The sequence below is a fragment of the Triticum urartu genome, chromosome 3A (assembly GCF_056163025.1).
Source record: "Triticum urartu cultivar PI428250 chromosome 3A, HENAU_Tu73, whole genome shotgun sequence".
In the NCBI taxonomy this organism is placed as follows: domain Eukaryota; kingdom Viridiplantae; phylum Streptophyta; class Magnoliopsida; order Poales; family Poaceae; genus Triticum; species Triticum urartu.
Genome location: NC_141875.1, coordinates 100,569,317 through 100,581,214, shown reverse-complemented (window position 1 = coordinate 100,581,214; position 11,898 = coordinate 100,569,317). Strand labels below are relative to the sequence as shown.

The window sequence follows — 11,898 nt, the reverse complement described above, 5'->3', positions numbered from 1 at the left end:
TTGAAGCACGAGGATAGAAGCACTACATTGTGGAATGGAGGGAGTAAATGCAAAGGGGCACTACACTACACAGCTTATAGTTGATTAATCAAAAGCAGCAGTAGATTTGTTAACTCTCACGGCCTGACGTAAGCTATGACGCCGCTCGTGAGTGAGACCAGTTTTGAGCAATTTCCTTGAACATTCAGTCAGGTAAACAATAGGCAGAGCACATTCAGTTTTGAGTTTTTATACCCTATAAATAGTGCAGCCCCTCCAGGATCGATCACGTCGGAGAACGAGCTCGGTCATCTCAGTCCAGCCCTGTAGCCAGCCAGCCGGCAAGCAGGGAGCGCAATGCCGCCGCCGTCGCCCGTGCGCGTGGTGTCGTCGCGCACGGTGAAGCCGCCGGCTCGGCCGCGGGAGCGCATCCCGCTCGCCACATGGGACGTCTCCATGATAAACGCCAACTACATCCAGAAGGGCCTCCTGTTCCCCGCTCCCCCGCCGCCCTTCTCCACCGGCGCCGCCGTCACCAGCCACCTCGCCGACGCCCTCGCCGTAGCCCTCGGGGGCGACTACTACCCTGTCGCCGGCCGCTTCGTCACCGACCGCCACCGCGATGACAGCGGGGCCGTTGTTGGGTGCTCGGTCTCTATTGACTGTGACGGCCAGGGCGTCGAGGTCATCCACGCCGTCGCAGACGGCGTCGCGGCGGCCGACGTTGTCCCTCCCGACGCCGACGTTCCAAGTGTCGTCGAGGACCTTTTCACGCTCAACGACGCAATCAACTACGACGGCCACGAGCTCCCCCTCTTCGCCGCCCAGGTCACCGAGCTCGCGGACGGCGGCGTCTTCGTCGGCTTCGTCTGCAACCATGCGCTCGCCGACGGCACGGCCTTCTGGAACTTCCTCAAAGCGCTGGCCGAGATATCGCGCGCCAGGCTCGCGCCTCCGGGGGATCCGCAGTTGCCGACGTCGTCGCCCCGGCCCATGTTCGAGCGCTGGTCGCCCGACGGTGGCACGGCAGCGCCGGTCGTGCTGCCGTGCAAGGACCTGCCGGAGCTCATCGAGAGACCGGCGCGGGTGCCGCTCCGCGGGCGCGTGCTGCACTTCACGGCGGAGTCGATGGCGGCGCTCAAGGAACAGGCCCGCGAAGAGCTCCTAGCTGCCGGGGACGCGGCGGGCGCGGCCGCCCTGACGCGGTACCAGGGCCTGACCTCGCTCATTTGGCGGTGCATCACCCGCGCCCGGCGGCTGGCCCCGGACGACGAGACGGCGTTCCGCGGGGCTGCCAACAACCGCGGGCGGCTCCGGCCGGCGCTGCCGGCGGAGTACTTCGGCAACAGCCTCTACGCCGTCAGCACGGAGCCCGTGCGCGTGTCGGAGCTACTGGCGCGCGGCGGGCACGGGCGGGGGGCGGCGGCCGTGGGCCGCGCGGTGGCGGCGAACACGGACGCGTCCATCCGGGCGCGCGTGGCCGCGTGGACGGCGGAGCCCGTGGTGACGATGCGGCTGACGATGATGGGGGGCTCGCCGTGGTTCGACGCGTACGGGTGCGACTTCGGGTGGGGGAAGCCGACGGCGGTGCGGAGCGGGAGGGCGAACAAGAACGACGGGAGGACGGTGCTGTACCCCGGGCGGGAGGGCGGAGGCAGCGTGGACGCCGAGGTGTCGCTGTCCCCCGAGCACATGGCGGCGCTCGAGCTGGACGACGAGCTCCGGGCCGCCGTGTCATCGTCACGTGCCAATTTTGTTTCGTTGTAAAACATGAGTGGTATTTTCTGGTGAGATAAATAAACTGTCAAACTTAAAGTATTCACAAAAGTTAAGCTAAATTTCGGTTATGACTGATGGGCAGAGCATGTCGTATACTACGAAACTTACCCTGAATTACGTGCTGAATTTAGAGAGAGAGAGAGAGAGAGAGAGAGAGAGAGAATGAGGTATGTCACAGAGGCATTAGCAATGATCTGTTTGCCATGACCGAATAGTACCGTCACTCTCACTTTTGGTTGGTCATTAGCGACGGCTACATTGTTCACCCGCCATCGATTAATTATCATTAGTGATATAGTGATGGTTTACAGGTTACATTCTTCACATGCCACCAATAACTGTCATGTTTAAGGTAATGGAATCAAAGTTTTCTCACAATAGTTATATGTAAGTCATCTGAATTTAGAATTTGGGTCAATCAATTTTCATGTGAAGGAAGGAACAACCGGAGGGAAGGAAGATCGCCATTATATGTAAGTCGCCCGAATTTAGAATCTGGGTCAATCGATTTTCTCGCGAACGAAGGAACAACCGGAGGAGGGGAAGGAGATAGCCGAAGAAGCCCTCTGGATCTATCTTAGGATGGCAGGCGACCTCGTTATTTATCTTGGGGTGTGGGTGGGTGGGGGAGGGAGGTGTGCACGTTCACCGGATAAGAAACCGATCATCGCCGGGATTAGAAGGATGACCGGGGCAGCGGCGACACAATGATTGAGGGGAGGGCGGAGTGGCAAGGCTGTCACCGAAGCACCACCAGCAGTGGGCGGCGTAGGCAGGTGATTCGGCCGGCGGTTGTGGGCGGTTCAGATCAAGGTCGGGAGGAGGAAGACGATGAACAATGATTTCCGGAGATAGAAGATATGTCAGGTTGCTTTTCCATTCAACGGCTGGGAACAACTGACCCAGATTCTAAATTCAGTCAATTGCCCCGAGCCATCCCCATGTTTTTTTTTTTTGCACAACGGTCAATTGCAAAACCAAAACCGAGGAAGCTCCTTGACCAGGAACACATGAATCCAACCGGATGTGTGCAACGAGGACCAGCAAATAAAGCCAATAGAACCGAGACACAGCACTCAGCTATAACATATACTACTCCCTTCGTTCACAAATATAAGATGTCTTGGGTATATTTCAATATAGACTACACACAGAGTGAAATGAGCGAACAAACACACTAAAACGTGTCTATATACATTCCATTTAAAAAAAAAGAGTTGCTCATAGAACATCTTGTATTTGTGAACGGAGGGAGTACCTCTGTAAACAAATATAAGATCTTTTAGTAGTGATCTAAAATCTGGTTCTGACCCTCCCAGCAAATTCATAACGTTCATATGGTTTTTCTTCCCCAGAACTCTACATGACAAAACCTACCCAAAATCTGGTTCCGACCCTCCCAGGCTAACAATCTCAACAACTAAATCTTGAGTTGAACATGATCGCGTACATGGATATAGAGACATCAATCCTTCCTCCAAAAATGCCATACGCAGGTCTGAGAAACAATCTGTCCCCAATCAATAAACCTTGGCTAAACTCCAGTTTCCATTTAGCTGGTGGAGTCAGTTTGATTAGTAGCTTCCGCTTCCACATCCTCTTTATTCTGGAACTGACTTTCAAGAACATCATTTACATTGTCGGGTGGGCACCGGTCAGCTTGATTCCCAGCTTTCATCTGGCAGAAGCACTCTGGCCATGAGTTTGTGTAGAAAGACTCTGGATGGATGCGCTTGTGGGGGGCGCCAAAATGGGTGTTGAACATGACCTGCCTGATCCTCTCCTCATATCCAGATGCACGCCCTTCCTCCATGTCCATGAATATCGGAGCAAGGGCCTTCCTGTTTGGCGTGATTATGGTTCGGAAACCATAGTATAGGCGATGACCCATGAGGTTGTTTGCGAAGTTGCTCGGGCCATCATACGTGGGCATAAAAATGTCCGACAGGAGACAGACCATGTAGTCAACTGCTGACCTTGCTAGCCCTCGGTTATCCTCTTCCAGCTTTCCACTTCCAATCATACTATTGTTTTCTAGACGTGGAAACATAGCCTTGAATGGCTTCATGAAGCGTTCCCCACCAAAGAGCTTGCCAGAAGCAAGGTAAATCCGTGTTGTGTTATTAAATCCCATAGCACGAATGATAAGACCTACCTGCAAAACAATATAAATAGACCATTTTCCCCGTTATTTATGGAAAGAATTATTCAACAGAATAGTAGGTTATGATGACTATGATATTTATTTTTCATATACTGTCGTCCCACATTTTTGTGCTTTAAATATACTACCTCAGTCCTGAATTATTTGACGCCCAAACGGATGTATCTAGCACTTAGTGCTAGATAAATCCATAGTGTCAAGTAATTGCGGACGGAGGGACTATAATATTTGAAGGAACAAGGTCTATTGTGGACCTCAAATTAACCACTGCCATGTGTGGGCCAAAAATGTACGGCTTATTCTGAGGGCCAAGTTCTCTGGTGCTCTAGTTTTGTGGTTCAAGAGGACCAAAAAGGTAGGCATGCATAGACTCCCATATTTAATATTTTATATAAGTTTCATAGTTGCTCCTAATAATCATTTTTCTTACCAATCAAAATGATTCATTTAATGGGTGCATCTAGGGTCAAAACACCCTAAAAGTGAAGTTTGGAAGCTCCATTAGAAAAGCATATTTAGCAGCTTACAAAATTTGAACTTCGGCACATCCATACTTAGATTGATATATATTAGTGTCAATTTCAAATGCAATCTGGATTAATGTATACAAAAATGAAAAATCCAGATTGAGTTTGAACTTGACACAACAAACATCAGGAAAAATGTCTATAAGAAGAATCGGTACCTCTTCTGGAGTTAAAGGGCACTTTCCAATGAGCCTTCTTTTCTTGTAGACAAGGGTCTTATTTGCAAAATTTTCTTCCCGATACTTCAACAGGATTTCCTGTTCTTTAGGTGTGAATATGTCAATGCATCTGCAGTTTTCATTTTGGAAGTAAGGAATGTTCATATGTCAACACAAAAACGAAATTACATGGCAAGACATGCAAGTAATAACCACTGCATATACCAGATTTTCATGTATAGGTTATCAACAATAGTCAAAATTAATGAATTAAATAAGAGAATACTTCTCTAAAATTTTAGTATCAAGGACTGAAAATGGCTATTGCTACTTTATCTTAATATAATTTTATATCTATGAATGAATGAATGTTATGAGTTCCATCATCCATGTAAGGGCCATGCTTAGCCCTCGTCAAGACTTTCCTTAGCCTACAATAACGACATGCCTTTTAGTCCCAAAAGAGGTGGGTAGGCACTTTCCTAAGCCTACCACAGAAAAAAAAAACTCCATCAATGGATACACTTCAGAATAAAGCAATAACACGCTGGTTTGATCAAAGTCCTACCCGGCATATGCAAGCATATCCAGCTCAAACCGAAGATGAATCGACATGAAATGGCCTTCTGAACGGAGCTTATTCACTATATCACTGCTTGTTTTCATGATATTTGGCTTAAACTGTAGTGCGTGATAATTCACCCTGCATCTCAATCTCTGGAGCTCTGGGTCATCAATTTCTTCTGCCAAACGGTGTGAAAATGGAGTTAAATATATCGCACCATACTTCCTCAACTTCTCCAGAGCAGTTGTCCTGTACCAAGTAACTGGTGCGTCTCTAGGTGGTTCAATCTGTAAGGACAAAAAGTGTTCCATAAGTACAGAATATCTAGAAAATTTTGACTTTGGAAAGATAGAAAAGGTGACTTTAGTATAGCTAAATTTGGAGTGCTACTGTGCTCTAAATATATTCACCTTATAAGCTCTGAGCTTCTTGGACTTTCCATGTGCAGTGATTTTTGGAATACTCATAACAATTCGAACATCATATTTCAATGTCTTGATGAAGTGGGGAACATCATACATATCTACAAAACCACTGGTCCATACATAAATACAACAACAATGGATCATTCAACGCAAACCAGTTGAACAAGAAGGTAACTACAAAGCCAGAGAGGAAGTGAACTCAATGTAGACGTCATTCTAATTACCAAGTGCAACATGCAGTGGCCACCTTATTATTTGAAAATCATATTAACACTTAGTTTTGGGTTTGTCCAACTAATTTTTCAACATAACTTCTAACATCTTCATGATGGCATTACACAAAAATGCAAATAAGGATTTCAATGCGAGTCAATAATATCCGCATTGTTACAATCTTTAACAGAAAAGTTTTGGTTTTGCAACTTAGCTCGCAAATCTTTATCTAGTATACTATGAACAAACTTTCAGGCAGGATGCTGAAAAGGTTACAAACTGTAATGTACTACATAAGGGTTTGTAGACTAACTGTAAAAGTTCCTCCTGGAGTCCTATTAGAATGAACTCATCTTAAGATTCTTAACTGGAAAAGTTCCTCCTAGAGTCCTTCTGCAAGAAACTAATCTGCAAATTCTAACACTGTAAATTTTTAATAAATTAATTTATATAGACACCTATTCAGCATTCTAGACGTATGCTATTTTCCAATAACCTGATTAGCAGTTACGAAGTGCTAAATATCTACTATCACCAGGACTCAAATACTTCTACGAAGTTAATCAACATGACTACATAAAACACTTGGATTATGCCAATATCTCATGGTAATACCATGTACATTAGGCATAAAAAGCACTACGAAACTATATAAATCAATTAATGCAAACTGCAGAATATTTGATAAGAAAAGTTCTGCAGTGAACTTTGGGGTGGGCACTGCTTTTGCTTTGTAGGAAGAAAAAATACTGCTCAAACAGAAGGAATCATAAGGAACACAGGGTTTGTGGTAACTGCATGCAATGATCTTCCTGCATGATAAAAATTTACTTACGTACCTCTCATCATGCCAGAATGAATTTGCATCTAACTCTGGCAGCACTAGTGTAGCATTCATGATTCGTGCTGCAACAACAGCATTACATATCTGCAAAAGCAAAGCAGCAGTAACCTTAAATCTCTCAGCTATGTTGCCATGAACACATAAAACTTGCATGATGAACTATGCTACTTTAGAGACAAAGTTTCATATGTTAATCATACTGCACTTCGTTGTTGGGACAAGCCACCATTGCACCGGACACGTAAGTACCCATTGCTCTCGGATTCAGTTGGTGGGGCTGCAAGTAGAGAAATTGCATTTCAGAATTTCATTTTGCCATCACACAGAATGGCATAAGACTGGACCAGTAACTTCTGGTTCTGGGAGGATACAGAGAGAAACTCACGAGGCCAATAGGTGCGTGGTGCAGAAGATGCTCTCCAACCATTTGAATCTGCAGTTCTCCACAACTCATCTACAACAAAATCCTTGAGTAGTAGCACTGATGTCAGTACAAGATATAATTTGGTAAAAAATTAAATGACCATTGTATATCCAATTCAATTCCATACATTTAGCATAAACCAGTCTATAGGTCAAATGAATTGAAACTGAAAATATAAGTGATGCACCAAAAAATTTATCTAAGAAAATTGGTGCATTTCTTTTTCGGAGTAACATTATTCCTTATCCATCAAATATTATGTGCCAGAACATGATGGATAGGACCATACTTTGTGCTGACTTAATTTTAATATTTATTTATCAATTTTCTTACTCTAGTCTTTTTCATTAGGATTAATAAGCAGTGGTGATGCATCACTTCCCTAACAGCCCACAGCTGGCAAAACTTGAGGTTATGAAACATCATGTGTCAGCTGTCAGTTTTATAAATGCCCTTATATTTATGTAGTAATCTGGCGGCCAGCATGATTTCAATGTTTACAGGCCTACTCCCTCCCACAATATAAGATGTTTTTGCAAGCTGTTTTTGCTGATACGGAGTGAGTACTATAATGCAGTAAACTGATTGTTTACATTTCTCAATTTTCCATAGGAACATTAAGCTACATCCTTGGGTGCTGATTAAGCAAACTAATAGTTATGGAGAAGTTGGATCTTACACAATTTTGGAAACAACTATCGCAACTTGCCACAGTCTGCAGGTAATAAGCCTATCGGTAGTAATACTCTGTACCCATATTAGGTGGTTCTGCATTGAATACAGTTTACCATCTTGCTTACGACCTCTTCACCAAGGAGTATGTATTTGTTAAATATTATTATACTTGGCAATTTTTTCCATCCGTTTCAATCAGCAACATGATTTATGCTCAGGCCGGCATATATGCTAGAATTAATTTGTTTTAAAAGTTCCATTAGAGATTTGCTCTGCGAAGTGCCTTGGTTATATAGCACCGGCACCTGCATAGCCATAGCCTCTCAGCCTTCACTTTAACTCTCATGGCATTGCTATCGGCCTTCCCTACAACGCCAAGCAGAACAAACAGCACAACTAAATAATCACCTGGACCCTGTGGGTGCCGAAGAGGACAACGGAGGAGGAGGACCAGAGCCAGATGGTGCCGATAACCAGCGCCGCAACGGCGACCCACAGCCGCGCCCGTGCGCGGTGCCGGCGCAGCAACGCCTCGCTGCCGAGGCCCCTGCGAGCCAATCAAATCAGCGGCAGGAAGTAGAGCACAATGGGGGGAAAAACACGGGAAAGGAATTGGGGGCGGATCGCCGCCGGAAGCAGGCGGCTCACCTGCGCATTGGGATCAGGCGGTTAGGGTTTGGCTGTACCGCGTGCGAGGGGGGCGGATCTTTGGCAGAGCTCCACCCTCCGCCTCAACCCTAGCTGCCACTCCGGCTGCAGGCTGCAGCGTGCTCCGAGGCGTGAGGCGACGCAGGAGGCGAATCGATTGAAATCAGACTGCGACACAAAAGGCATGATTTAGGGAAATGTTTGTGGCCGGGCGACCGGCCACGCGTCGCGCGTCGGTCCCGTGCGCGGCGTTCGATTCGCCCCCATCCAACGTCTCCTGTCGCGCCACGTCGCACATGCTGGTGGGCCCACGGCCCGCTCGCCCCATTTTATCTCCGTCCTAGAGCAAATTGATAAAATGACACATCTTTTCTAGGAGTTTGATCCAGTGACACATTTTTCTTTTTGTTTGATTAGATGACACATTTTTGATTGACAGCTTGATGAAATGGCATAAATAGAGTTTTTCACGTATGGGACTGCAGTACATAATTTTTAGGACGGTTCTGCCCTCGCATCGATTCACCTGTTACCTGGTTCGATCGATATGTTTCTAGTCGAACGGAACGACGCACGGGAGCCCGACCTGGATCAGTACATGCATGGACACGTAATATGGAACTAGGCGGTCCTCCATGCAAACAAGAGCATTTGTTAATTGGAAAAAAATACAATGCCTCCTCTCCGGCGCCGCTGCCTCGCTGTGCTTACTTCTCGGCGCTGTTGCTTGCTAGCTCTATAGTTGTTCGTTGTTGTTTGAGTATGGGATGACACCTGTGAGTTTGTCGATGAGCACGCTGACGGCGACGACGACCGTGGCGGAAGAAATGGATCCTCGCGGGCAGAGAGGAAGCAGGACAAGAGGCGGCGGGGAGACGTGGACTTGACAGCACGTCGAGGAATATGCACATGGAGGCAAGCGCTGGGGACCTGGCGGCGCGGGGTAGGAGCCGGCGTGGCGGCGGCCCATCGCTTCCTCTTCATGTGCATCGCCTTGTCTCAGTTGTCTGGCCTTCTCTACGTCGTTTCATAGGATCGATCAAACTAGTCAGGCAGGTGAATCGGCGCAAGGGCAGAACCGTCATAGAAAATATGAAGCACAGGCCCATTCGTGAAAAAGGAGATAAACACTCTATTTCTGCCACTTCATCAAGCTATCAATCAAAGATGTGTCATCTAATCAAACAAAAAGAAAAGTGGATCAAACTCCCAGTAAAGATGTGTCATTTTATTAATTTGCTCCCTAGCATGGCAGCATCATCCAATCGTTTTTCTTTTCATTTTTCCCATCCTCTCCACGCGATTGCCATGGATAGCTCGCCCAAGCTCGCGCTCCTCCCCTCTCTTTCCAGATCTCTCCTGTTCGTCGCCGGCTGCTGCCTTACCGCCTAGTCTGTACACCCACCACACACCGCTAACAACGCCATCGTCGTGGCCTATAACCTAGATGCGGGAGTCAAAGGACTTCATCGACAATGTCAACATCTCCATTGCACCGACGTGTTCATCGAGGGGTACAATATCGATGCCTGCACCTTGGTAGTGATTTTGATTGGATTGTGCGTAGTAAAGAATTTGTTTTGTGGCATTTCTCTATATTTCAAGGGGTCGCTGCTGCAAGTTTTCAAGAGGATTCACAACTTGCAAATTTTTCAAGGGGGCACTACTACAAGTTTCCACCAGGATTGCAACTGCAAGTTTTCAAGAGGATTCACAACTTGCGTGAGTCCTTGTGGTCTTGAACATCGATAAGGTAATATGACCCGCTGTTCAGATTCTTGCTGACCACAAAAGGTCCTTCCCAAGGTGGGGATAACTTGTGCATATCCGTTTGATCCTGCATAAGCTGGAGCACTAGATCGCCTTCTTGAAAAGTTCTGGTTTTAACCCGACGGTTGTGATAACGGCGCAAATCTTGCTGGTAAATCGCCGAACGAGCCGCTGCGATGTCACGCTCCTCATCCAACAGGTCAAGTGCTTCTTGACGTGCTCTTTCATTGTCACCTTCAACATAAGCCGCCACACGAGGTGAGTCATGACGGATGTCACTAGGAAGAACTGCCTCTGCTCCGTAAACCATGAAGAAGGGTGTGTATCCCATAGATCTATTTGGGGTGGTATTGATGCTTCATAACACGAAAGGCAGCTCCTCCACCCAACAACCCGGCGTCCTCTGCAAAGGAACCATAAGCCGGGGCTTGATGCCTTTCAAGATCTCTTGGTTTGCTCTCTCAGCTTGACCATTGGATTGAGGGTGAGCCACGACGATACATCAAGCCGGATATGCTCACATTGACAAAATTATTCTATGGCACCCTTAGAAAGGTTAGTGCCATTGTTTGTTATAATGCCGTGTGGAAAGCCAAAACGGAAGATCACTTTCTTCATGAATTGAACCGTTGTTGCTGCATCACACTTACTGATCGGCTCTGCCTCTACCCACTTAGTGAACTTATCAACCGCCACCAAAAGGTGGGTCTTCTTGTCCTTGGATCTTTTGAAAGGTCCAACCATATCAAGCCCCCAAACTACAAACGACCAAGTAATTGGAATCATCCTCAATTCTTGAGCCGGCACATGGGCTCGTCGTGCAAATTTCTGACATCCATCACACCTGCTGACGAGGTCCTCCGCATCAGCATGGGCTGTTAACCAATAAAACCCATGACGAAAAGCTTTAGCCACAAGGGATTTTGAGCCAACATGATGACCACAATCTCCTTCATGAATCTCTCATAAGATCTCACAGCCCTCTTCTGAAGAGACACAACGTTGAAACGCCCCTATGACACTGCGATGATGTAACTCTCCATTAACAATTGTCATTGACTTAGATCGTCAGATTATCTGCCTGGCTAAGGTTTCATCCTCAGATAACTCGCCCCGGGTCATATAAGCCAAATAAGGAACTTTCCAATCTGGGATTACATGAAGAGCAGCCACCAACTGAGCTTTCGGGCCAGGAATAGCCAAATCCTCCTCCGTAGGTAACTTGACCGATGGGTTATGCAAAACGTCAAGGAAAACATTAGGCGGCACCGGTTTACATTGAGAACCCAACCGGCTTAAAGCATCTGCCGCTTCATTTTTCCTCCGATCAAAGTGCTCAACTTGATAACCCTTGAAGTGACCAACAATAACATCCACCTCTCGCCGATAAGCCACCATGAGTGGATCCTTAGAATCCCAAGTACCAGAGACTTGCTGAGCTACCAAGTCTGAGTCGCCGAAGCACCTAACCCGGCTTAAGTTCATCTCCTTAGCCATCCTAAGACCATGGAGCAAGGCCTCATACTCTGCTGCATTGTTAGTGCAAGGAAACATTAAACGGAGAACATAACAAAATTTATCACCTCGGCGGGAAGCTAGGATAACTCCAGCCCCTGAGCCCTCCAACTGCCTGGACCCATCAAAGTGAATAGTCCAATACGTGTTATCTGGCTTTTCCTCAGGCACTTGCAGCTCTGTCCAATCATTGATGAAGTCCACCAGCGCCT

General features: G+C 47.0%; 2 protein-coding genes across 4 annotated transcripts; one reads left to right on the top strand and one right to left on the bottom strand.

Annotated features, from left to right (window-relative positions):
- The first annotated feature begins 246 nt into the window (after positions 1 to 246).
- On the top strand, positions 247 to 1,826 carry LOC125543091 (putative acetyltransferase At3g50280). The gene has a single exon (XM_048706334.1). It carries the CDS (start codon positions 337 to 339, stop codon positions 1,744 to 1,746), a length of 1,410 nt encoding a protein of 469 aa, XP_048562291.1. The 5' UTR covers positions 247 to 336; the 3' UTR covers positions 1,747 to 1,826.
- A 1,093-nt stretch (positions 1,827 to 2,919) lies between these two features.
- LOC125543090 (O-fucosyltransferase 1) lies at positions 2,920 to 8,574 on the bottom strand. Of its 3 annotated transcripts, XM_048706333.2 has the most exons (9): positions 8,402 to 8,574; positions 8,162 to 8,300; positions 7,040 to 7,121; positions 6,855 to 6,931; positions 6,650 to 6,738; positions 5,583 to 5,706; positions 5,176 to 5,459; positions 4,608 to 4,737; positions 2,920 to 3,913 (listed from the first exon to the last, which is right to left on the bottom strand). In XM_048706333.2, the coding sequence occupies exons 1-9, from the start codon at positions 8,407 to 8,409 to the stop codon at positions 3,311 to 3,313; spliced, it is 1,536 nt and encodes a 511-aa protein (XP_048562290.1). In that variant the 5' UTR covers positions 8,410 to 8,574; the 3' UTR covers positions 2,920 to 3,310. The 3 variants fall into 3 exon arrangements, with proteins under 3 accessions (XP_048562290.1, XP_087402652.1, XP_087402653.1); XM_087546526.1 differs by lacking the exons at positions 7,040 to 7,121; positions 8,162 to 8,300; positions 8,402 to 8,574 and having other exon boundaries at positions 5,583 to 5,695; XM_087546527.1 differs by lacking the exons at positions 6,650 to 6,738; positions 6,855 to 6,931; positions 7,040 to 7,121; positions 8,162 to 8,300; positions 8,402 to 8,574 and adding an exon at positions 6,124 to 6,142 and having other exon boundaries at positions 5,583 to 5,695.
- Positions 8,575 to 11,898: the final 3,324 nt, after the last annotated feature.

What these genes read in the sequence shown, in the direction of transcription:
- LOC125543091 (XM_048706334.1), top strand. Translation starts at nt 337, where the DNA reads ATGCCGCCGCCGTCGCCCGTGCGCGTGGTGTCGTCGCGCACGGTGAAG.
- LOC125543090 (XM_048706333.2), bottom strand. An exon ending in GATATGCTTGCATATGCCGG is followed by an intron (nt 4,738 to 5,175) that starts GTAGGACTTTGA and finishes TGAAAACTGCAG; the next exon opens with ATGCATTGACATATTCACAC. An exon ending in GCCCTTTAACTCCAGAAGAG is followed by an intron (nt 3,914 to 4,607) that starts GTACCGATTCTT and finishes ATTGTTTTGCAG; the next exon opens with GTAGGTCTTATCATTCGTGC.